The 27,867-nt window shown below is 37.2% G+C and overlaps 1 protein-coding gene and 1 long non-coding RNA gene across 2 annotated transcripts in view; both read left to right on the forward strand.

The window, feature by feature from the left end:
• Positions 1–27,867, forward strand: part of LOC141440537 (uncharacterized) — a 304,669-nt gene that overhangs the window by 3,570 nt on the left and 273,232 nt on the right. The gene's annotated exons all lie outside the window — the stretch shown is intronic.
• Positions 1,053–26,703, forward strand: LOC141440247 (facilitated trehalose transporter Tret1-like). Its single transcript, XM_074104706.1, has 5 exons — positions 1,053–1,107; positions 1,588–1,795; positions 6,850–7,009; positions 22,317–22,504; positions 24,448–26,703. Exons 2-5 carry the CDS (start codon positions 1,685–1,687, stop codon positions 25,471–25,473), a joined length of 1,485 nt encoding a protein of 494 aa, XP_073960807.1. The 5' UTR covers positions 1,053–1,107; positions 1,588–1,684; the 3' UTR covers positions 25,474–26,703.

A 27,867-nucleotide genomic window follows, 5' to 3' on the forward strand; every position in this document is an offset into this window, starting at 1 on the left:
AATATTTAACACCGTCTTATATCCAAAGCTACGCACTCTTGGAAGTAGAAATGAATACGCCAACTTTATATCTCATAGTTTTTATTTTAAATACCATAGTACCTATAGCTCCATGATAGCTACTCAAACTCAAGGCATAATGGATTAGTTAAGTTAGGCGGTATGTGTTAGTCACGGTATTGTTTAACGGTATATTAAATATTTAATATCTAAAGTAGACTCAGATAAAACTAAGGATTTTGAGATTTTTGAAATTACCGCGACGTTTCGGCCATATTGCAGTGGCCACGTTTAGAAGTAGATTAAATAATAGTCGAAGATGTAAGACGTGTGAGTCGATGTGTTAGGAATTGTGAGTAAATATTTCTATTATTTGAAACATACAACGATTTTTTGTACACTCAATCAAATTAAATTAGACCAAACGAATGACCGAAAGATTGAGGCGTGCGTAACACATATTCTATTTCTACAAGTTTTTATTTAGTTTCACCTGACCCTGCTTCTCTCTGTCTGTCGATAATTAAACCTAACAATTTGACCCTCTTTTATGCACAAAATGAAATTGAAGTTCTGATACAAAATAATGTTTCGAACACAATTTCAAGTGAATTCTGGACATTAATAATACGTTACTCATTTGTTGAAATTTATCTGATTCCATTTGGGGCAATGTATGAATATCATAAATATTACTAGAAAAATAATTGACAAATGAGTTATGCATTGGTCCAGCATTATACAGAGGAATATAGGACGAATATAGGATGAACTACTATGCAAGTACAAGTAGCGAAAAAGCATGCATTAAAAATGTGATTTTCATAAAAACTTATTTTCTCCAAGCAATGCCAAAAGACTTTGTGAACAACCACTTACTCAAGCATGGTATTTTCCCAACAGAACCTAATTAAGCCAACATATTAGTTACAATTCCAAACGAAGCACTAAAAGTGTATAATTGTCGCTTACGTAGTTTTGCTCGAGACGAACCACACAATGATTGTTTTGATGGATAATCAATGCCATCTATTGAATGGTCTCACTTCTCTCAGTTGTGTCGGCGTCTTCTTAACACACAGTTGTTTTTTTTTGTAAAAAAATATCGTAAGTGATTTTTTGGGTACAATACCAATTTGAAACGTTTAAGTAGCGTAAGGCGTTTGGTTTTTGTTTTATTCATTTATTCATAGTGGTTTGAAATTAAAACTGAATTGTCACAAAATCAGTTGAAAACAAAATTTTAATTCAATGCAGCTACTACATAATACATGACTGTGACAAATATACACAGCCAGTTTTTTTTTCTTAAAATATAGCTTCATTGATACTTTTGATAATTTCGCCAATGTTGAAGTTTAAAAAAACACTATTCCTATTAAGTACCACAAATACTTAGACAAGCGTTGATCATGTGGCTGACACATGTCGTTTCAGGTATTTTTCTGTGGTAAGGTCTTATCGGTTATTATTTAGCCTCGGTCAAAAAATAGTCAAATGATGCGATTATAAAAGAAATCGTAAATGCTAAATATATTCATTGTTTTATTTATTTATTTTCTAACAACCTGTATTTCTTTGTTACAGCTACCCACACAATGAACATCAAGTGACGCAAGCGACATAAAAAGTTTACTCAAAAGTAAACTCCGACTCTGTGAATTTAAGATTTAAAACCGAATATATGTGCGACAAAAGCTTTTTGACCGTGAACGAGAAAATGACGAACGCAGAGACAAGGGTGATGATAAGAAGGTCCAATGATGGCAGGATTGACAAGTTTTACAAGACACAGGTAAGCAAAAAACTATGTTTATACAAATACAGACTACATTGTTATAAAAATTGAAGAATTAACAAAAATATTACCGAATATATAATTCATCGAATATGCGTTTTACCGACTAAGCGTTTCATCAAATATGCGTTACATCGACTAAGCGCTTCATCGAATTTTCATTCTGTATGGTTAGTTCGTCCCTGAGATCAAATAACGGACTTACTGATACAGCGCGTATTGGAACGAATTCTACCAACATTTCCTCCCAGCAAATTAATAAACAAATATACTAAGGTATATTTAGCAAGTTATATTTGGCAAGTAGGATGTCCTCTGCATTGGCTATCCTGTTTACATCAATCAATCAATTAGGCCTACGCGTCTATTCCAGACGAAATTTGGGGTGTTGCCTGTTCACAACCTCTTTTGTGGCTGACTAGACTAGACCGATGCGAGCAAGAGCGACATAATATATCCACAGGTCTGACAAGAGAATTTTGCGGAAGTTGGTGCAGATCTCCTTGGTATAGTTTCTGTCTCTTTTCAGCAAGTGTCTTGAACCAGGCTTCATCGCAATACTTGCGACCCTCCAATATACGTTTGTTACTGTTCCGCTAGCTTTTCCCCGCCGAGGTGGTCAATTTTGAAGGTGGCCATATCTCGCTTAGCGCAGTCCTTAAATCTGAGCCAAGGTCTCCCAACGTTTCTTTTAGAATTGGCCACTGCGCCGAGCAAGACATAACGTGGTAGTCGATAGCTATACCACCATCACAATACGCTGACGCGTTTCGAACTCAACCAGAGTTCATCATCAGAGCAACACGATGTTCACAAAGCTAGCATCTGAATAATATAGTCCTCCGCAAAGCAACTTTCAATAAGTTACCTAATTAATATAGGTACGTACATGTCTTTTAGCTAATTTCAACTAGAATCCCTAAAAAGATTGCCTAAAAGAGATCGCTCTGAAGCGATAAGGCCACATAAAGCATCCCTATTAAGTTTCTCTCTCTGTGTGTACACTCAAATTTTTTTTTTTTTTTATTTCATTCGACTGGATGGCAAACGAGCAAGTGGGTCTCCTGATGGTAGAGATCACCACCGCTCATAGACACCTGCAACACTAGGGGGATTGCAGATGCGTTGCCAACCTAGAGGCCTAAGATGGGACCTCAAGTGCCAGTAATTTCACCAGCTAAATTAATTCATTCCTGACCCACCGTTGTCAAGCAGTGCGATGTGTCAATGTTACAAGGATGCTACTATGACTTTTTAGAGTTCCGGAGCCAAAATGGCAAAACGGAACCCTTATAGTTTCGCCATGTCTGTCTGTCTGTCTGTCCGTCCGTCCGCGGCTTTGCTCAGGGACTATCAATGCTAGAAAACTGTAATTTTACACGAATATGTATGTAAACTATGCCGACAAAATGGTACAATAATAATTTCAAAAAATATTATTATTGTACCATTCTTTTATTATTGTTGTACCATTCCGTATTTTCGTAATGGCTACGGAACCCTATTTTGGGCGTGTCCGACACGCTCTTGGCCGGTTTTTCTATATTAAGGTTCCACAGAGGGTCACGCACGATTCAGTTGGTTCGAGGTTCGAGTGCACCTATGGTGTACAATATAAAGTCATTGTCCTGTATTGTAAACTCAGTGGAATAAAGCCCTCACATTTCGCCCACAAATTTTCCCCTAGCGCCATTAATGTCAAATCAAGCCCCACGTGTCGTTCAATTTTAATCCGTCACAGAATTACATCAATTCATTCAACAGCCGACAACGCAATGATGTTAGCATTGCGATCAGTCATCGCTGACATAATGACAATCATTACCATATTACTACTGCGCTCAATTGCACTCATAAGATTAACAGTTATAAGGTTCATTTTTGCTTGATGATCTGCTAGCTGGGGCAAAATTATTGTCATTAAACCATCATACATAATGCGCTCAATTTAACACATAATTCATTGTCATAGGGTTTATTTTCACTTGTTAAGCTGCTCGCTGTTCCGTGTCCTGATACCAATTTAAAAAATGCAGCTGCTTGAATCGTTTCACATGGTAATAGGAGTCATTTTGGTTTATCGGTGTAAATGTGAGGCAGTGTGTCGGGCGTTGACCTGGCCGAAATATTGGTACAATCCGAACACTTTCAGATAAAGTGCATAGTGGTGGGATGTCGTTAGAATTTGTATAGATATCGATAATTGAACATTATATTTTTTGTCAACTGATGAATATATAATAATATAATGGTTTAAAAAAACAATGATGAAAAATTTATATACATTATTCGTAAGGCAATTTTTACAGATTTTTTAATAAACTTGCACGCAATTATTTGTAAAGCAATTTGTGTGTGCAAATCGAAGTGGCAATGGGCAGGCCATATCGCTCGAAGAACAGATAACCGTTGGGGGAGAAAAGTCTCCAAGTGGCGACCACGAACCGGAAGACCAAGCGTTGGCAGGCCTCCCACCAGGTGGACTGACGACATCGTGAGAGTTGCGAAAACCGGTGGATGCAAGTGGCGAGTTGTCGTTCATTGTGGCGTTATAAGGGGGAGGCCTTTGTCCAGCAGTGGACTTCTTTCGGCTGATGATGCTGATGATGATGAATTTGTAGTACAATAAATACACGCAAAAAATTGGTTGGTGATTTCAGAAATATTGACTGAGTATTGTTTACTATTTCCTATCAATGTATAGAAAATGTTTAAATGCTTATTTTTAGGTTTTTTTTTTATTGTAAGTATATACAAATTCCTCAAAAAAAGACTCGCACTTACGCTCATCATTATTATAAATATTGTCAAAGAAAACTATTTTTTAAGTTCTAAAGATAAAAATGCAATGACACTTTTAAGAACTAACAGCAGTCAATACTACTTTAAAAAGTATGTTTATGGCAACATTAACACTGGTTAGCTTTATAAAGACTTAATTATAAATGAGCAATTTATGGTTTTCTAAATATAAAACGAAACGTGTTTGAAAGTAATCAAATACTAATGTTACAAAATAAGTTAATTCAGTTTATAAATACGATAACTGTGGCAGTGCTACAATTACCAGTGGCCCATACAATGTCGAAAAATAATTTGATAACAAATAATAGTAGCACAATTTATTAAGGACAACAAATATATTGTACAGTTTCAGGCGTTTGCAGAGAAATATATTTATTTCAAGTCTGTCTTAAAAAATTTCATTTTTAATACAAGCTTTTTTGCTAACTTCACTTTGTCTCTACTGTCTTAACCCTGTCACCGTCAAACAACGTCCCTCCCTGTCATCATCAAATTTATGCATTTTCTTATACCATAGAAAATTTTAAAAAAACAACTTGTATTATTCACGCTATATAAAATTATGAAATATGTCGTAAAATAGCCAGTCTTCACATTTGTTACCTTTGTTTCTTTCATAGTGCGTAACTTTTAAATATATATCGATATCTGTCACATCTCTATATAGCCATTCAACACTTCACAACAGGGTGTTGGAATACTGATCGGTTCCCTGCACGTCCTGTACACTACACTATGTTACTATGTCACGTAAGCGATATATCTCTGTAGCTGTCTGAAATCTAGATTTATGTCTTTAATGTTTATTTCACGTTGTTTTGGGCGATTTTAAAGTCGTTTAAAATAAGTCAAAGTCAAAGTCAAAATATCTTTATTCAATTTAGGCTACAACAAGCACTTATGAATGTCAAAAAAAATCTACCACCGGTTCGGAAAAACCTCTGCTGAGAAGAATCCGGCAAGAAACTCAACGAGGTATATATATTTTTTTAAAACAGATTAACAATATTATTAAATGACATGTATACATCACAAGTATTTAACACAACTTTATTTTAACACAGTAGGTTCGCTATTTAAAGGGATCGCTAATGCGGATCGGAATTATTTCCAAATATCCCTGTCCATGATATAATCATTAACTTTATAATACGCCTTGATATTAATGTCTTCTTGACAATAGATCTGAATTTTGTATCCGTTTCATTTATAATATTTTTTGGAATTTTATTATAAAAACGTATGCAATTTCCCAGAAAAGACTTTTTGGTTTTAGCCAGTCTGTAAGATGGAACTTTAAGCTTCCCTGTGTTTCTAGTAGCCTTTGGCTTATCGACGTTAGTGGGAAAATCACATATGTTCTTCCTAACATACATGATTATTTCAAAAACAGTGACACAAGTGAACACGGGTACTATCCTTGTTAGGGATGTTAATATCGATAAATTTTAAATGTTATTTTAAATAACATGTCCATGCTTTGTTTATGGTAATCCATGTAGATAGGGTACAAACATCGTTTGTAGTTCATACTGTTTTAAAAAAATAAGTAAAGGAAAACAAACAGGAAAAGCTGGTCACAAATTTATACTGTAATTTGATAGAAAAAGTTGTTTTTTTTTCACATCGTATTATACAAAATATTTCGGATACGTATATAGGTACACTTTATGATTAAAAAAAAATACTTTCTGCCAAGTTGCGAGTTGCGACGCATTCCTCTTAGGTTAGTTTTTCCGAAAGCGTCGGAGTATATAAAGTGACATGTAAAGGAGCCCTTTGAGGCCTACTTACAAAAAAAAAACATGGAGCACTTGACACCAATTGACCTAGTCCCAAACTAAGCAAAGTTTGTACTATGGATACTAGTCAACGGATAAACATACTTATATAGATAAATACATACTTAAATACATGTTAAATATCCAAGGCCCGAGAGCAAACATTCGTTTATTCAAAAAAATATCTGCCCCGGCCAGGAATCGAACCCGGGACCTCAAGCTTCGTAGTAAGGTTCTCTAACCACTTGGCCATCCGCATATCCGGTCGTCCATAATAAATGTTATTTTTACGCTTTTGATGGAAAAAAGTAGGTACTATTGAACCAGCTTTATCCTTAGAAACAAAGAACTTGAGCTTGTGTCATTGACAAGTAGCTAACTGCCATTCAATGACTTCCTCTCGGTTAAAATATTTTTCGTGTCAACCCTAACTCAAAACTCTAACACTGTCTCCTTCCCCCGCAGATACTGGCAGCTCTCGCCGTCTCGCTCGGCCCATTCGCGGCAGGGCTGAGCAAAGGCTACATGTCACCAGCAATAGCATCACTACAGGACGGGAAACATAACGGTGGATTCACTGTGAACGATCAGCAGGCTAGTTGGATCGCCAGCTTAAGTTTATTAGGTAAGTGAAAAAACTGCAAACTGCACGTGCAGTCCACTAGCAGTTAGTATACAATATAAGTGTAGTATAACTGCAGCTCTGCGAGAGACACGTTGCAAAAGTTTGCAATTTAGTTGCCTTTCTATGCGTACATGAACTGCTATTATGTATTGTGTAGCTTGCTATTCGTATAACCAAGAGCGGTATTTCTCATAGCAAAAATCAAACGTCAAAGGAATTGAACATAAGTTTTATCGACTATCGATAAATATTTCAGTAATTAATAAAACAGGAAATAGTTGGTACTTTTAAGTAAGTTACAATTAAAATATAAAGAGCTTGAGCTGCTTTAAATTAACTTTACATTTAGAGCAGTATATCGTTGAGGAATCTTCATTGTAAATAAGTAAGGGATGTTTTTTAATCCATTTGTCAATCGTTTTTCTTTTAGGATTAACCGTTTAAATAACACGGGAATGACTTAGAAAAACTTAAGCGACATAAATGTCATAATATGTGACGTTGACGCGACTTATTTTATTTTAATATGGAGATGAAAGTCGCTTATCAAATAGGTTAAATGTTACAGAATATTGTTACAAGGCGATAACAAGAAGAGTCGATTCGATAACATCGATAACTGGAATAGTTGATTAAACTTATGTTCAATCCCTTTGATGTTTGATTTTTGCCATGAGAAATTCCGCTCCTTGCGTATAACACATCGTGCTATTGAAGTTTTTCAACCCGGTAGCAAATAGAATTCAATTCACTTCCTGTGTGAGAGCCAGGGAACAAAACCTGCCTAAAGAGAGATCTCGGAATAGTTGCCTCTCCCCACAGTACATAAGGTAAGCCGCTGGGCTCGATCTTCAGCTCTCCTCCAATTCCTGCCCGCTGCTTTACGAAAGATCTGCAATTAAACTGCACTTGCAGTTTTGCAGTTGGACTACCAATGAACTGCAAGAGTAGTCTTCTTTCTTTACAGTATTTTTGTATGACTATCGAAAGTGATAAGCATCGGTTCAATGCACTAATAATTTACGACCTAAATCTAATCAAAACATACATACATGTTGCGTGACGTAATAAAGGTACAGTCAGCAATATCAGAAAAAAAAGTAAGTTGAAAGAAAAAGTAATATTTTGCTATGAAAGAGTAGAAATTGACTTGACTTTTACTTGAAGATTTTTGTAGGTATGTAAAATGTTTGTTCCATTTTTAGGGGACTTGGGGGGTGATAAAGTAAAACCGTAATGTATATTTTGACATAGTGCGCAAGTCAGAATCACAGTTGAACATCATTCGTTTTCAAAGGACATGACTCTCTTACTTTAGCCAAGATGATAAGGCTGTGTTTCCACCAGAGATGTGCTAATGTGTTGCGAGGAATCTGTTTTTCATTAACCAATAGAAACGCTTCACTTACCGAGCCTCGCTCCGCTCAGCTGTTTCCACCAGCGCGGTGGTGCGAAGGTCCTCGCACATCTCTGGTGGGTAACAGCCTAAGAGGGTGTGTACATTTAGAGCTCCAGCAGGGCTACTACGAAACTCGAAGTTCGTGTCGTGCGGTCCCTCTGACAGTTATCCTATTTAATACGAGAGCGATAGGGACGGTACGATACGAACTTCGAGTTTCGAGTTTCTTAGTAGCCCTGCTAAATCGCTCGCCTACTTCAGTTGTCGACTGTACTGTGCAACGAACAATAACACAAATTAGGTACGCACGAGTCGCTTGCGCAGGTAACATGAAATGGTAGTAGTTTTAAAGAGCGGGTAATACATAAACACCGGCCAATTGCAAGACAAGCTCGCGCAACGAGTTCCGTTCAATACCCTTAGTGTAAGTTTTCGGTTACAAAATACGTCTCGATCGCGTTGGCGTTAAAATCCCAATTTGTATGGAAACACGAACAGCGCCTCTAGCGGAACTTTCGCGATGTTCGTGTTTCCATACAAATTGAGATTTTCTGTATTTATCTTTACATTTTTGGCGAAGGCTTAAACATAGGTCCCTTTAAAATTAAACCTTTTTAAGACGATTGGTGGCTGTAAGCGCCTTAATTTTTAGATAGATGTATAGATTTTTTTTACCTTCAGAAAAATACCTTATAAACTTATATCAGACATTTATAAGAAATTCACAAAATGATCTTCAAATGTATACAAAAAGCATATAATCTATAAATAATAGTAGTGAAATTACAATGGAATGTCACCCAAAAATAAAATTAACAGTATCAAATTATATAGAGTTAAATTTTTAAACAATAATAACAATCAATTACTCTACCAGGTACTCCTTCTTCTTCCCTTTTTTAAAATATGGCTTTTCTGTCCTAATTAATCTGTCCTCTCCCAGAGGCACAATTTGTGCCCAAAATCCTTCGATCCTGTTATCTAGGAGATGACAGGTTAATAGGACAATTTCGCCAGTGTCAAGGTAAACTCTCTTTGAGAGGGACGTTGTACGGTGGTTGTAGTTTTTGCAACTTGATAGTAAAATCCAGAAACCACGTGGTCAGACACGAGAGCAATATAGAATTTTGTGATCACTGTTCACTGTTAAGGTTAATCGCTGCATAAAACACTATCAAAATTATACTTCAACTAGCCAAAGAAACAGAAATAGCAAAATTAGATATTGTCTACATCCGCCATGTTCGAATGCTACAAATCGAATCCCTACTAGGTACTCCAATCACCTATCTTCTCTTTGACGCCAGTCAAAGTTCACTTACGTGACACTTGTCAGGTTGACCAACCATTTTAATCTACAAGCACATTTATCAGCGGACGTCATAGCGCCACACCATTTTTGACAATAACTTTTTAAAAATGTCAGATAATTACAACGATAATCTGACGATGGTTTAAGTGGTGAAATCATTACTTTAACTGCTTGCGAGAATTTTAGCTTAGTGATTAATGCGTTAAAAATTGCTGGTGGTTAAAAATAAGTTAAGCCGTGTTAGCCAGTAGTTTGACCTGTGACCTCTCAAAGAGGATCGTGGGGTCGACTCCGGACTATCAATTATATATTCCCACACCATATTTACCATATTAAAACGAGATAGGGATAAAAATCTTGAAATAACAACCGCTGAGTTTAGTCATGAAATTTTGTACAGTTCTTCTTAACACAACCTTAATGAAGATCACGATATAAATTTTGTGTTTTCGCATAGAAAAACTGTCATTTGATTGCGATCGCAAGCGCCAGAACAGAAACGTTTCAGATTAAACAGTTTATTCAAAAGTGCAGATAATGAAGAAATGATGTCCACCATGTCGTGTCTGACAAAGGCGAACCTTTAGGCTTGTTTATTATGTGCCCAAATATGGCTGGCAAAGCCAAACTTAGTCTTAAAGGTCCTATCACAACGCGCGCAATGTAATTGACCACTATCGTTATACGTGTAAGTGTAGGAAGGTCTCGGGCGGGTCTTTATAATAAGACGTTTGGCATCCAGGTGTTCCAAGCGATGCATCTCAAAATTTGCGACAGCTTTATTTACAGAGCTGCGCCATTCCAGTCTCTGCTTCGCGAGATCTTCCCAACACTCGCATGGGATGTTACATGCGGTAAGGTGGCGCTTTAGGACGTCCCTATAACGCAAGGACTGGCCTCCCGGAGTCCGCTTTCCTTCTTTTGATTGAGAGTAAAAGACGGCCTTAGGGAGTCTACCATCGTTCATACGCACAAGGTCCACCACCTCAGCTGTCCTTTAATTAACAAAGACTCAATGCCATTGAGGTTGGTTCGCCTGAGGATTTCAGTGTTTGGGATTCGGTCCTGCCACTTAATGCGAAGTATAGATCTTAAGCACTTCTTATGAAAGGCATCGAGACGTTTTATGTCACTTTTATAAAGGCACCAAGTTTCTGCGGCATATAGCAAGATGGGCAGAGTGATCGCAAGCGGAGGTCATGCGAGTCCAAAACTCTACCACGAAGCGATCCAAAAGACGCCGCCGCCTTTGCAATTCGAGAGGAAATTTCAGTCTCGAGTCGATTGTCGTCACGGATGAAGCTGCCCAGTTACCGAAATGATGATACTTCCTCTAATGAAGTAATAACATGACATTGACAGATGCAAAAACGTAGTGAAGTTAGGTGGCGCCACGAGCGGGCTAAAAAAGAACTTTTTTTGTAAGACGAAGGCGTTGTTTATTTAGATATATTTTTCCAACAGTTTTGCTTAACATAATTATGTAGCTTCTCGAATGTTCGACGAAGATCAAAAATGAATTCTACAACATAGTCATTAAATCGGTCAATAAATAAAGTAAATTGGCATGTCCGAGTAAACGCAAAAACAAATACCTATGTACGAGTAAAAACAATTACGTTGTCTTTACATTAAATATTTACCAACTGACTTCTTGTGTAGAGATTTTTAACGTCATATTATAGCTAGGACCTTGCCGTGGCTGTGTACCCAGAAGTTAAATTTAAATTTCGGGATATTATATTTCCCGTAGGTAGAAATTCCCGATAATTTTCAAACACTCGCGAGCACAATCAAATGACAGTTTTCGCATACAAAAACTGTCATTTGATTGCGATCGCGAGTGACACAATAGACCCTCTGGTCTTCATAATTTGCTGCTTTAACTCGATAGTGACATAACCCAAAATTCTAGGGCAGTAGGTACAGTACATTTTGAAATATTGTCACTATTCAATCAAAGTTAAATTTTAACGCACCCTTTATTTTGAGTTGTGTCACTATCAAATTAAAGCAGCGAATATACATCTTTCCACGCTTAGCGATCAAAGTTTTAAGATTTTATCCCGTGGGAATATCGTATGAAAGAAAGTCATAAAACTTAATATATTCGCGATATTACAAGAAATAAAATAAACAACAAAAAATAAGTATCATGGTTATGTATGAAATAGTCCCACCCAAATCAGCTGCTGCGCTGGTCTTCCTTGGGCATATAAAGTCATCTATATAAAAAGGATCCTCATTGAAAATTAGCGCCATGGCTTGCCGTGACATTATGCTGAGTGTGGACCTGTTCAGTGTCATAACTCATATGCCAAATTTTTTTATGTACAGTAATTGTGATGTTTTTTTATGACGTTAAAATGGGCAAAGTTCGCATACTGTTCGCTAGTCATACTGTAATGTTTATCCGAGTCATCGTTTGCCATATTTTTTCCCCACTGAAACCAAAGTTTTCTAAAAAAAATATAGAAAACGTTTAGGTTTGTTTTATTACATTTCTGAACAATTATTGGATTCAGAGAAAAAAGAACTTTATGACAAACGATAATTCTGACAGAAATTACATTCGAACTTTCAATAAGTCATCATCATCATCATCATCATCCAGCCTATATACGTCCACTGCAGGGCACAGGCCTCCCCTCAGAATGAGAGGGCTTGGACGGTAGTTCCCACGCGGGTCCAGTTCAATAAGTATAAGTAGTAAGTAGTATAAGGCGATATGGGCCCCGTTAAAATTCCTCACAACACAATTTGAAGACTATGTTTCGAATTTAAATGCACAAACCTATTTACTCAAAAGAACACGGTCAGACCGAAGCTTATGCTCTCAGTTTAGTTTTGAATTTAAATTCAAACATTTTGCTATCATTTTATATACCAACGTAATTACAGAGAGCCACTGCCTTTATTGCCATATGCTGCAGGCCAGTGGACGGTCTCTACGATTGTTAATGGCTTTAGTCACACATGTTTCACCTTTTTTTTTTATTCATGTGAAAAATATTTTACCAAACATTATAATTACGTTCCTCATCGCCACATTGTGTTACCAGTGATGGATGACATGGACACGAGACGTGGTGTTTCACTATAGACCGTGTAAATATGCTTAGAGTTGCTCAACGAGCTAATAATGGAGAGAGCTAATGTTCGGGGTGTCTCTACGAGATCGAATAAATGAGGAGATACGTAAAAGAACGAGGGCCACTGACATACCCAAGCGAATTGCCGACTAATGGATCGAATGGATGAAATTTGGTATAGATTATTTATTATTTCATCTTGATTATTATTTGGTTGGGTTTTGATTTCGACCGCCCATTCTTTACCTTGTAGTTTTGATTCTGTGTACCTGTTTTCTGTATTGCTTACTATTTGCGATGTACAATAAAGAGACATTGTATTCTATTGTATTACCTATGTATTGTATAGAGATAGTTTGAGACCCTGGGAAGACCATAGGATTGTTTTTATCCCGGAAAATTGTACAGTTCCCGCTATAAGCTAATTATTGGTAAACGACGTTGCGGGCAATAGAAATGCTGTTATGAAAAGCGATCAAATAATCGGGTTCAAAGAACACAGATTGCTAGTAGTAAAAAACTCGTAAAACGTTTACGAAAACTTGATTTATTTTAATAGTTTAGAATTTTATTATTTGTAAGCGCTCTCTAGTTTCGTAACGTCTTTTCTGTTTTGAAATAATGAAAAGATTTAGTGTGGGAGATTATTTTTTAGAGTTTTTCCAATAAACTTTAGCATTTACTTGAAATGAGCATTCTTGCGTTATACATTACATGAAAGCGATGATACATTACGGAATATAGCTCACAAAATAAACAGAAGCGTTTTAGGATACACCATCAGCCAAATAAGTGGTCTATCATTTTTTAAACAAGTTTTTTTTTTATTCGACTGGATGGCAAACGAGCAAGTGGGTCTCCTGATGGTAAGAGATCACCACCGCCCATAAACATCTGCAACACCAGCGGTATTGCAGATGCGTTGCCAACCTAGAGGCCTAAGATGGTATACCTCTAGTGCCAGTAATTTCACCGACTGTCTTGCTCTCCACGCCGAAACACAACAATGCAAGCACTGCTGCTTCATGGCAGGATTAGCGAGCAAGATGAACAAGTTCCTATCAAATGGATATGTCGCTAAAGTCGAACTTTCAAATTGACAAACACGTCCTTTTATTATTGTTTGTGACATGCAAACAATGTGGCCCTCAACAAGTTGTTTAAATACAAAAGGGCCACATGTAAAAAAAAATGTTTTTCAGTCCAGTAATTGTATTTAAAATGCTATTTAACACGAGAGTGAAAGGGACGGTACGATACGAACTTCGATTTCCGAATTTCGTAGTTTATCAGCTCAACTCTTAGTGTACCCTCTCCTGCGCATACTAAACCTGCGCCGGGAGCATTTAACAATAAATCAAATTCTCCACTTACGCTATTATAGCAATTACCTGTAACGTCGTATAATACGTCGTAAAGCGTCGCGGAGGTCTGTTACCCTGTTTGAAGTACAGTGAGCTAAAATAGACGGAGACTTTGGTACAGTCGGCATAAACGGAGCTGCGGAGGGGCTTCTAAATATTTAAGTACGTATTGTCAATCAAACGTATTCAGATATTTTTGAACACCTTAGAGGACACTGTCAAAGGTGTCTATATAGCTTTTTTCGTTTCAGAGATAAAAACTATCTTATGTCCTTCTCCAGGACTCACATTATCAGTATAACGAATTTCATCTAAATCAGTGTAGCGGTTTAGACGTAATGAAGTGACAAACAAACAGGACTTACAAACTTTCACATTTATATAATTGTGAGATAATAATAATTAATTGAAAAAAATAAAATAAAAGGAAAACTGTGTATCATTGTAGGAGTATACTCTGGAATAACAGAATTGATATTTAAAATAATTTCCCTAATTAAATATTGCACTTACTTCTAATTAAAATAGGCTTGAAGTTTCCACGGTAAGCAAAGCAACGAGCAACAGCCACTAATAACTATGAGTACCTATGTAACAGCTACTTATAAAATATGAGTATGAGTATACAGCAGTTAATTATACTCTCCGCTACGTACTCAAAGTCTGCACTTTCATAATTGCAATAAAGTAGTTTTAATATTTGTTTTACATTTCCGTCGTAAAGTTAGGCATAAACAGATTTGTTCTAGGGTTTATGTGACAGCGAAAGTAGGAACGCGGATATGTACATAAATAAGATAATGTGTAAGATATTGAACGAGATGAAAGGCAGACAAAGAACCATATAATATAAAAATAAGAATAAAACTAAAAAATCGTCACAATGTTAATTATTGCAATTTAATTTTTATTCATTTATTTTGTTTGTGGTATTTTGACTATAAATGGGATAGTTTGTAAATCTGTTTCTTAATATGTTTGTTACCTTATTACGCCTAAACCGCTGAAAATTAAGATGAAATTCAGTGTACAAATATTTCGAGCTTCGGGGAAGGGCATAGGATAGTTGTTATCCCGGAAAAATGCATGGTTTCCGCGGGTTAGCGATAAACGAATTGTACGCGGAGTCGCGGGTAACAGCTAGTTGCTAATAATTATATACTTTTCGGCTCGCACCTCTGAGTTTTTCGAAATTCATGTGCGGTGAAGGAAAACATCGTGAGGAAACCTGCACAAACCTGCGAAGCAATTCAATGGTGCGTGTGAAGTTCCCAATCGCACTGGGCCCGCGTGGGAACTTATGGCCCAAGCCCTCTTGTTCTGAGAGGAGGCCTCTGCCCTGCAGTGGACGTATATAGGCTGGAATGATGATGATGATGATGATATACTTTACACACCTCTCCTTCAGAAAAGTAACTTTTCCTCCCTGACGAGAGGGAGCACAGTGCAACTTTTCTGTTCAAGGCTTTTCTAAGTGTTTTGCAAAATACCATTTTTTGAAGTTGATAATTGTAAAGCCACGCTATTTTCTATGCTGGTTGTTCTTTAATAATGTTTAGTTTTTTTTTTCAAGTTTCTTAATGCTCGGTGGGAAAAGTTGTATGAGCCACTCGGGAGCAAAATTATTTTCATCTTGGGCGTTAACACTTGAATCCCTCATTACGCTCAGCTTCTACTTTAGAACATTCTGGATTCAATTGTACGCCCTCACCGTAAATACATCATTTTGCTCCCTTGTGTGTGAGTCAATTAGTAATTACCTAACTGATCTATCATCAGACCATGGAAAACACATATTTGACCAAAATATACCTTAAAGATTTTGAAAAAACCATTTTTCTGAACCAGTGTTAGATTAATTACTTATTTCATTTGATATTTTGACTTAAAATGATGAAAATGGACGTCTTTTTGCTGATGATGATGATGATGATGAGAAGCAGCAAATTTGATATAAGTAGAAGCGGAAGAAAACGTACACGGTGGCGTTTCTAATCATCCTATTGCTTCTGTAGAAAATATAACTGATATACTGCATCCCATAATTAGATTTATTTAGTCGTTCGCTCAAATGTTTTGCGATGGCTGTCACCCTCTGATGAAACTGTATTTTTACTGTAGAAACACTTGCAAACTGAACCTTGATACTGTGTATGAAATATTTTATGTAAGTATACTCGTATTTATTTTGCCCGCGGCTTCACCGGGTGGAATTCGATTATCGCGCGCTGTTCCCTCGGCTGTGCATTTTTCGGGATAAATAGTAGCCTATGTTACTCTCTGGCCCATAAACTATCTCTATGCCAAAAATCACGTCGATCCGACGCTCCGATTCGACTTGAAAGGCGGACAAACACACAAACACACACACACACACACACACACACACACACTTTTTCGCATTTATAATATTAGTATGGATGCAAGCTATAATAGCAAGTTTAAATTTAATACAGTACATTGTAATTTCGGATTTCACGCTTCTCCATTTTGATTCAGATGCCATTTATGGAAACACTTAAAATGCCACGGTCTTAAAAATAGTCGGTTCTGAAATTCTGACGTTTTCTGATTACTACTTAATTTATAAATTAAAATTTAAATGCCGTTGCCGAAGACTAAGTAACTTAATTATTACAAGCTTTTATTTAGTTTCACCTGTCCCGTAGTCTGATTGACTTGAAATTTGGCATCCTTTTGTAAATCACGTGACAATACAATAATCTAGTAGTGACATCCTGGTAGTCCAGCTAGGATCGTGTCCGCTGAACGGAACTCTTCAACGGTTAATAGCATCGACTTGAAATTTGGTACGCAAATGTAGTTTGGGTGACAATGCAAGTACAGGCAACAAAAAGTACAGTCAGCAAGAAAAGCTGGTATTAAAAATGATTTTTTTGAACAAAAACTTATTTTCGATTTTGTATTCTTGTTTCGATTGCTAAATAGAGTCGAATGGAGATCTAGGAGAGTGTTTAATGACGACCGAGTCAAAGCCAACACCTTTATGTCAATAAAAGTAAGCCCTAACGTCCTAAATTTAGGACATACGTGAAAAACGTACAAATACGATCAGACGACCAGATGGCCTAGTGGTTAGAGAACCTGACTACGAAGCTTGAGGTCTCGGGTTCGATTCCCGTGTCGGGCAGATATTTGTATGAAAAATACGAATATTTGTTCTCGGGTCTTGGGTGTTTAATATGTATTTAAGTATTTATCTATCTATATAATTATATTTATCCGTTGCTTAGTACCCATAACACAAGCTTTGCTAAGCTTACTTTGGGACTAGGTCAATTGGTGTGAATTGTCCCGTGATATTTATTTATTTATACGTGCAAATGTCAACTTTTACTGATTGGCGTTAAGTTTCAAATTTTAATAATCGACTCTCAAGAAAAAAGGTATGACTGTCCTGATAGCCTGAAATCCTTGTTCACACATTGTTGTATAAACATTCGGATAAATTACAAACTACAACACAAAATTACAAACAAAACAAATTGGGGAGAAAAGTCCTCGAGTGGCGACCACGAACCGGAAGACGAAGCGTTGGCAGGCCTCCAACCAGGTGGACTGACGACATCGTGAGAGTAGCGGGAAACCGGTGGATGCAAGTGGCGAGTTGTCGTTCATTGTGGCGTTCTAAGGGGGAGGCCTTTGTCCAGCAGCAGTGGACGTCTTCCGGCTGATGATGATGATGATGAAATTACAAACAGTACAAAAACTCAACGTTACTCAGCGTCGTAAATCATTTTATTCGAAGGAAATCATCCAGATTATTATCAGATCGAAAGCAGACACAAATAAACGCTGTAGACGCTTTACAACTTAAGACGGCGCGGTTTATGTATATCTGCATGCTGAGCCTATTTTAATCCTTAACATTCCATGCAATGAATGTTTATTTTTGATTATTTTTCATTCTAAGTCTTGGCCTATCGATCAAGTAAAGTGTCGCACACAGTGTAAGCGTTCCTAATTTAGAAAGTTTTTAATTACAAAATATGTTAATTACGTGACCTTTTTCGATGTTTGTCCAATATGCCACGTCAATTTCAGTTTTAAAGTTTAATTTTTTTATCTATAACAATGACTGTGATGTTATATTGTGTATAAAAAAAAAACAATTAGTCAAAAACTTAATTACCGTGTAGTTTCTACCAATAAACTGAGCCATTTATGGAAGTTAACGGAAGTCAAAATAAAAATGATGTAAGTATTTTTAATGTGAAACATAGACGCTCTGTTAAGTATAATAATTTTCCACACATTTTCGCACAGATATTTACATTGGTAAAATAAACTCGCCAGACGCAAAAAAAGTCCGACATCTATCCAGACTAAATTTAGTCGCCCCATTTTAATCTAATCGGCCCGCCTCATCGCTTTTGCGATTGATTTGATGCATTCCTGAATAAATGTTTACTGCTATATTTAGATATGAATGTGCAAGTATTTTTTGATTCAAATATACCTTTACTAGTTTTTTACTCATGGCTTCGCACGCGTAGAAATTGAATTGAAATTCCAGGATTTCGCAAAGGTTTCTTTAGGCTGCAGCTCCACTGAGGCGGAGACGAGCGGAGCAGAGAGGAGACTACGAGCGGAGAGAAGACTCGTATTTTGAACATGAAACTACCGTGAGACTCACTCATATTAAATGACATAGTAACGGATAACTCACGTCTTAAACCGAGTGACATGTTTCGGGCTTTTTCGTAGCCCATCTTCTCAGGAGCACGCCTCGGCGGCTGCCGCTCACTGCCGAAACATGTTGAGCTAAACTCGGTTTAAGACGTGAGTTATCCGTTACAATATCATTTAATAAGACTCGTATTAGTTGAATCCACATCTCGTCTCCGCCTCATTATCATCAGACGTGTAGGGATTGGTCGATCCCTACACGTCTCCTCTCCGCTCCGCTCGTCTCCGCATCGTGAATTTTAACACGTTTGGTCGGCCCCAGTGACACAACGTCTGTGACTTTTTAGTTCTCACTCCTATGCCAGTGACACGTATTTGTGACTGCTGTGGGATACGCGCTATGCCTAGCGTAAGAGCTTAGTGCAGTTAGCTTTTATATCATATCGAAACAATTAGATTCAAAGAAAAAATAATTATGATTAACAAACATTATGACTTGAAAATACAAACTGAAATATGCACAGAAAAACCAGAAAAATAAGACCAACACTGGGAATCGAACCCAGGTCCTCGGTATTCCGTACCGCGTGCTATACCGCTACACCACTGTTGGTCAACGGCACAGACACGAATTTCCCCTATGCACCACATATCTCAACTTGTTTTTGTTTCTTATTTAGCCACTTAAGCAGTGACGCTAGCGACATCTATGCCGTAGCCCTCATCAAAAATACAAAAAGATTCCAAAAAAAACAATCTTAAACATTATGACTTTCAACAATTATGCGAGCCGATATGGACCCAAATTTTGGCAAGCAGGCATATGCTTAAATATTTGACTTTGCACATATGTATTCTTAACCTGCAGTCACTCCAGTAGCCACAAGCCATCACGTCTCTCATCAATTAGAACGAGCGATTGTTCTTACATTTTATTGTTTTGTTTTGTTTGACAAGCTCTTCGAGTATTTGGGTTAGCAGAAATATACGGTAGCTTTTTGTTTTCCGGCTATTTTAGCAGATTTGCTGGCGGCGGGAATGTGTAAATGAATTTGCTGGGACCACATTATTTTATTTTGGTACCGAATGCTTTGATACCAGTTCAATATACAGTATAATCCGGTCTTTATTTACTGTTCTGATTTTATTCATTTATTGAATCAGGCGTTACTTTACAGAGGTCCATATCAATGAACTAAAAACAAATTACTTTGCTCACCCCCAACTTTAAGGTCGGTTACTTTGCGGAGCTCCATATCAATAGGCAAAGTACCTACTTAATTGGCTTTACCTCACTGACTTTATTCGTTCATCATCGAAATTTGAAATTTGTATTCTTATCAATGGAGTAACTTCTACTTTTCCCTCTCTTTCACCAGCCTTTTGACTTCTTCATTGTGATCCGGTGTCAACGTTCTCTATAATGTGACCTTCTTCCTATCCACCTGTAAATTTGTCTACTATCATAACGTATTATAATCGTATCAAGTTAGATGTCCCATTGTTTCCTCTTCTTTTCTCAATAACTCTGAACAAGCATCTCTTTTAACCAACTGACCTCGATTTTTCTTTTCTTTCTGTCAACTTACCTTCTCCATTGTCCTCCAATAGCACTTCAAAGCTTTTTTTTTCTCTTCTTAGTGGCTGCAATTTTGTTAGAGTGGTAAAGGTTGTCGGCAAGGTATCAATATAGTGCTCTCATAAGCCAAAAGGCACTATCTAATAAAAAAACATTCCGAGTTATTTATACCTTGTGATGCAGAATGTCTTAAGCTACACAATGGTTTTTTTTTGAGATAGCGCCTTTTGGCTTAGAAGAGCAGATTTATGGACCATCAAGACGACTTTCTTGGCAAAATAGTTTGGTGGTTTCCTTTTGTCTTCTACGCCGCAGAGCTACAGTACACGGCCATAAAGATTGCACATCGGTATTTGGAAAGAGACTCGGCTAATTTCGGCTTCGTAGAGCGTTGTCACACACTACTTATGTGACGTTTGTCAGTCGCTGTAGAGGTGCAATAGAGTACAGATGCATTTTGGTGAAAATATATTATTATAATAAAGAGTTGTTGAAACTCCCCAAAACTTTAAATTGTACGATGGCATCTTTAGGGAAAAGAGGGAACTATCCTTTTTCTAGTAATTGCAATAGTTTACATGTCATTCATTTAACGTAAACTAATTAAGTCCAGGTGCAGGATTTATTTGATATAAAACGTCACTTAATAAATAAGATGATTGACGGACGTTCGCCAGTGTTCGGAAATCGTCGTGAACAGCCAGTTGTCTCGAAAATACAAACTGAGACATGGATGCACAGAACATAGAGTTTGTAGTTGGCAATAGAGAGGCGCTGCCCACTCACACATCAGGTACCTTAGTCGACTCTTACGACACCCACGGGACAAAATGGGTCCGTCCTATTCTAAAGCCGGGCACGGCAGATATTAAAAGCTACCAATTTACTATTTACTTCTTATAATGTCCAGATCTTAATTACTCTACGTCATTACTGAATATGAAAGTTAACCAACTGCACCTAAAACGTTGTTTCTCTGCCAAGTCAAACCGCCGGGCGCTAAACGCGGTAATAAAAACCAATGAGCCGGAAGGCGATTTAATAGTTGATAGTGGAAGGTAATGTGCGACAGAGAGGAGAAATATTGCCGCATGGCTTTTAGTGTGTATTCATTTTGTATGTAGTATGTACCTATATATTCCGGGATTTTACAAAATTTCCCTGGGATTTCCCCAAATTTTTATCGTGGTCTTCATTGGGGTTGTGTTGAGAATAAATGTCCAAAATTTCAAGACTCGTAAACTCAGCGGTTGAAATTTCAAGATTTTATCATTATTCCGTGGGAACATTAGGATAAAAAGTAGCCTATGTGTTATTCCAGACGTCCAGCTACCTACTTTGTTATTTCGAGATTTTTATCCCTATTTCGTAAGAATATCGGGATAAAAAGTTTCCTATATTTTAATCCAGGTTTTAAACTATTTTTTTGCTAAATTTGATCCAAATCCGTCCAGCCGTTTTAGCGTGAAGGAGTAATAAACATACACACGCACACAAACCTTTGCATTTATAATATTAGCAGGATCAGGTGCCTTATGAGAAACAGGCCGTGCAATCTGGAATAATCCATTATGGACGACTAGGAAAAGGAGGGCCCGGATAGTGCCGAACTATACCACAAACGGGACTTATCACGCTAAACACACGAGTAATAGTTTACCTCGACGTCTCGACCACATTACAGTGGGCGTCGTCTCGAGTAGACTGGTGTGGGGTGTCATGTCTACTTAGCAGCGTGAGTCCTTCGAGCTTCCCGCACTTTTTCCTTGACTGACCCTCGCCCTTCAACTTTCTCAACTTCAACTTTCTTGTTTTTGGCAACCGGTCGCTTTAGGTTACCAACCACTACTGTCAATGACTCCTGACTTCTCTAAAAACCGCTCTTAAAGTATTGCTATCTCTTGTCCACAGGTGCCCTTGTGGGTGGTATTTTGGGAGGTCTGGCCATGCGTCTGGGCCGGCGGACCATCCTGCTGGTCGCGGCACTGCCTTACACGCTCACGTGGCTCGCCACAGCTTTGTCCACCAGCGTGGACATGATATCAGCCACATCCTTCTGCGGCGGGATGCTCGTCTGCTGCATCACTATGATAACGCAGGTAAAACTTTATGTTAAATAACGAGGTATTCAAATTAATATCTAACATCTGGTAGGTTCTCGAGTGGAGAGGAGACCACGGATCGGTAAGCGCAGCGTAGGGCGTCCACCAACGACATGGACGGATGATTTGGTTAAAGCCGCGGGTTCATGGTGGATGCAAGCCACATCCAACCGAGGCAACTGGAGTTCTGAGGCCTATATCAGGCTATATGCAACAGTGGACGTCCTACGGCTGATATGAGGATGATGATGATGATCTGGTAGCAAGGTTCGAGGCACATCAGTGTATTGTGCTGGTAGTGATATTTGGGTTTGTGTGATTTGTATGTGTTCTTACGGTGTGGAGAGATGCTGCATGAACGCAATTTTTTGCATAATATACGACTGTTTTCAGTTCATTATATGGACCTCCGCAAAGTAACCTGTCCATTGATCAAGTTATAAAATAGACATACATAGTGAAACAACTTCAATACATGTTAAAGCAAGGTATGCAAATATTTTTTGTCGGCTACGGAACACTACTCTTGAAGGGTTTTTCAGCCGAAGCACCTGTAGATCAGAGTTTTCAACTAGTGTGTCACCAGTGATGACATAATGTTATGGCTTTCAGACATTGTTCTGTAACAAAAACAATACAGTTAATAGGTATGGCATAGACAACAGTACTATCACCATTGACACTTATCTTACGCCAGTTCTCAACACTCATAGCTATTGTCGATCAATCATTATCATTCAACATTTCCCCGCTGTCATTGTGTGCCGTGGAAATGATTCTCATAAATTATAACAAAAGATCATTATTAGAAACTGTTATGTCTGCAAAAAGTATGTGAGACAAACGGATGCGACGAAAGGTTAATGATTTATTAATCTCTCATTCATTTCGTGTTATAATTTTATTTGTTATGGACGTCGTCTTACTAACATTATAAACTACTTAGACTCTGGCCAGCGAAAGCTGTCCACGATAAACCGCGGCAAATTTAAAAAATATGAGGCTGACAACACTTGCTGTTTACTGATTAAACGATAGTTAAAATACCACAAACGGGACTTATCACGCTAATACACAAGAGTAACCCACACAAACACACGAAACACACGAGTGTGTTTCAGCGTGATAGACTTATCACGCTGTGGTATTTTGACTATGAGTGAAAATCACGAAACATTTGATTAAACGATGTTGGTACTTAGAAATTATTTAAACTTTCCAGATATTAAATTATAATCGGGACTCTTCAAGCTGCATCAAAATTCATGTAGTAATGTGTGAAAGTTGATGACGCACTTAGGAGTCCCTTGGTAAAAAATAGTGTTCTTAGGTGTACCTAAAGTACCTAAGTACTTAAATTTTCTAGAATCCTTGAAACTTTATCACATTTGGATCACACATATGGACAATCACAAATTAAGATTAATATAATTATAGTTATTATCCTTGATAATCAATCAGCTTACGCAGTGTCTGTGACAGATACAAAATCGTTCAAAGGAGCAAAACACTGATATTCTGCCGCATTTAAACACGTAGTTACCTCAAGAGTGTAATATTCAAATTAAAATTTGCTACATTTAACGCAAATTAAATGGAAGCCGTCCATATTATTGTTTTCAATGCGACACATTTATGTAAAACACTTTGTATCCGCAAAGTTCGTTCGTTAGGTGAAATATATTTTTTCGAACTGTTAAATTACCAAGACATTTAGCAACAGCAGTTATAATAATAATTATATCGACTTAAACGATGTTACGACCAAGATAGAAATCCCACCTCGATTTTATTTATATACCAAAATAACACTAACTTCAAATACTAACCCCGTGATCAACGATCAAATATTGCTGTCCTTTCGATATCGTTATAAACGGTTTTGACTGTTTAACACTTTGCTTCAATCCAAGTTTTAAATTTATTTATATTGTCCTCAGGTATACATCACAGAGATAGCAGTTCCAGACATCCGAGGTTGTCTTAGCTCCGTGCTAAAAATCCTGAGCCAAATCGGCATCCTCATCTCCTACTCTTTGGGAGCTTACTTAGACTGGCAGCAGCTAGCTTTAGTAGTAGCTGCAGCACCAGTCTTACTCTTCTTCGCTCTGCTGTTCATACCTGAAACTCCCTCTTCTCTGCTGTTAAGAGGGAAGGAAGAAGAAGCGTCCGACGCGTTGCAATGGCTGAGAGGTCCTGATGCAGACATTGGACAGGAACTAGCTACCATCAGAACGAACATACTGGCCAGCAAAAGATGCCATGACAGTGGAAGATTAAAGGCTTTACTATCAAAGAGACTAACACGGCCAGTTTTAATAACCTGTGGCCTTATGTTCTTCCAAAGGTTCACTGGCGCTCACGTCTTCAATTTCTACGCAGTTCCCATGTTCAAAAAGACTTTTAGGATGATGAACCCGCACGGAGGAGCTATAGCTACCAGCGTGGTCCAACTCCTCGCTTCATGTCTATCAGGGATGCTTATAGACAACGTAGGGAGATTACCCCTTCTTCTAATAAGTGGAGTGATGATGTCCATTGCACTGGCTGGCTTTGGTTCGTACGCGTATTACGAAGAAGTAATAAGAAATTCTACAGAGTTCACCCATGAGATATCGGGCTCATACGATTGGATTCCACTTTTATGTGTGTTGACTTTTACCATTGCATTTTCTTTAGGAATCAGTCCAATATCTTCGCTATTGATAGGGGAGTTGTTTCCTTTAGAATATAGGAGTACGGGTAGTGCTCTGGCAACAAGTTTCAGTCATCTTTGTGGTTTTATTAATGTTAAAACAGCAGCAGATTTCCAAGAACACATAGGCTTGTACGGCCTCTTTTGGTTGTACGCCGGTATATCGGTTCTTTGCTTGTTGTTTGTTATTTTTTTCGTTCCGGAAACGAAAGGGCGTGAAATCGACGAAATGGACCCGAAATATGTCGAATCGCTTTGTATTAATCGATAGTATACGACTAACGCTTTGATTCACAAAGAATATGGTCGGTGCTCTGAATTTAGAACAGTCTTTCCGATATGTAGTCACTGGTTTGAGTTAGTCTATGTATGCGTTCCCAATGAAATAAGGATGCATGTAGTGATAAACTAGATTTTTTTTTAATTAAACTGTGATTGGGACTAATCATTAATATTTTCTGTGACTTTCTTTTGTAAAAGGTTCAGTAGTTTTGGTAAGAATCGTTTAAAAAATATTGAAATATACAGTAAAACATTTTCTAAAATTACACGGACTGAATTCTTTGTGATATGCCGTGTGGTTAAGTATTGTATTTATAACAAATCGGCTACTAGATAAGTTAACTAGCAGATAACATAGTATTATAAGAGATTATCTTTCAAATAACCACCCAGTCTTCCATGAATGCAGACAGTAAGTTATGGTCAAGTTAAATTCCGTAAATTTACCATTTTTGAAATCTTAAAAGACCTTACCTCACTTAAAAAGGTTTATTTTCAATTTTGAGAAATTTCCTGCAATATTTGCTAGGAGGTCAGTTATTCCAAGCATGTTTTTGTATACTTATTTCCTATTATAGACAATAGCATTGGTAATCCGTGAACTTCAATTTGTAGGTTATTGGTTTTCAAAACCAATTTCGAAAACCATGATTATCTAAGTACTCGTTATTACAACAATTGTGAACAAGCAAATTTCACTGATTATCAATTGCTAAAGTAACTACTAGGTATGTATTTTTCTTGGTTTGCTATCATGTGGAAAGTACAACCGGGTTTTAATTTCAAGTTAATCAGACCATTAGATTGTCATTTATTTGGCTTTCATTATAAGTAACATTATAAAATCAAATCAAATCAAAAAAAATATTCGATTCGGACGCAGTTTCTTTAGGACAGAAACATACCAATCTTGAAATCATTTCATTCAAAAATTGCAAGTAGCTTGTTATCTTTACCTTTGAAACTGTATCGATATAGATCAGTGCCTTTTTTGTAATTCGTATATTTTATGACATATTTACATCTGCATTCGGGTATTAGTTCAGTATTATTGTTATAATTGTATTTAGATGCCATTTTGTGCCTTTGTACAAAGTTCCTCGTAACAAGACTTCGCATTCGTGGAGATTATCTAAGCGAGTGTTTGTAGTATTATTAAGATTGGTTTTTTAGAATCTTTTTGTATTTTTTATTTCAATTCCAATTTTTACTTTTACGGTCATCCCGTAAAACCGAAATTGAAAATACAAACTGAAACATAGATGCACAGAAAAACAGAAAAAATAAGACCATCACTGGGAATCGAACCCAGGTCCTCGTAATCGTACCGCGTGCTATACCGCTACACCACTGATGGTCAACGGTACCGACACGAATTTTCCCTATGCACCTAATATCTCAGCTTGTGTTTCTTACTTAGTCACTTAAGCAGCGACGCTAGCGACGCTTATGTTGTCGCTGTTGTAGTATTATGTTTGATATGGCTTAACAAGTGGCTCGAGCGATGCACAAAAATATGTCTACATTAATTCTGAGTGGAGGCTTGGATCGAGCAGTGGGACGTATAAGTATGTAGGCTGGGATGATTTAAGTAGAACATAGAATGCTCACGAGCCAGCTGCTAATGCCAAGGTAATAGATCTGAGGACTGTGTTTTCATTTCATACTATTAAATATAGCATTAACGTGTAAATTACTGTAGATAGTAGCTTTAGTCGGTTAAAATTTGTTATGACGGGTATGAAAGTAGCAAGAAAGAAAGAAGTGTTTTTAGGGCCTATGAAAATTTAACTATTACAATTTGAAACGTATTAAAAATGTATACAATACACACTGCGATGCGGAATCAAGTCCAGTTTAGACTTGCAAGCAGAATGGTGCAAGTGTTACATTGCGAAGTCGTGAAGGGAACGAGTTTGATGGTGGTCAATTGACAACAGCAATGTGATGTTACTACAGATCTTAAGTGGGCTTTAGAGAGACATTCAGAATGTTATTTAACAAGATTTTAGTTAACTGATATGCATAATCAGCTGCAGAGAAACGTGACTACACTGCGGTACACAAATAATATATCGAAGGGGGCTCACCTTTCTATGCAGCTGACTGTACTTCAATAAAGTGGTGTTGAATCTATCAATTAATTAATCGACATTCTGTATGTTTAGAGATTTAGCAAAACACAATTTTATAATACGTTATTTAGTTAAATTGAAAAGGTTTTAGTGAAAAGACAAGCAGTGAAATTCAACCATGATGAGGTTTTTCTATGGTTTTTTTTTCGATATTTCGATTTTTGTTGATCACATAATGTGAATTGATATTTTTAACAAATTTTATGCATTTATTTTGAGCCAGTGTCTTATTCACAAAATGTATTCCT

Source organism: Choristoneura fumiferana, chromosome 22 (assembly GCF_025370935.1).
Source record: "Choristoneura fumiferana chromosome 22, NRCan_CFum_1, whole genome shotgun sequence".
Lineage (NCBI taxonomy): Eukaryota > Metazoa > Arthropoda > Insecta > Lepidoptera > Tortricidae > Choristoneura > Choristoneura fumiferana.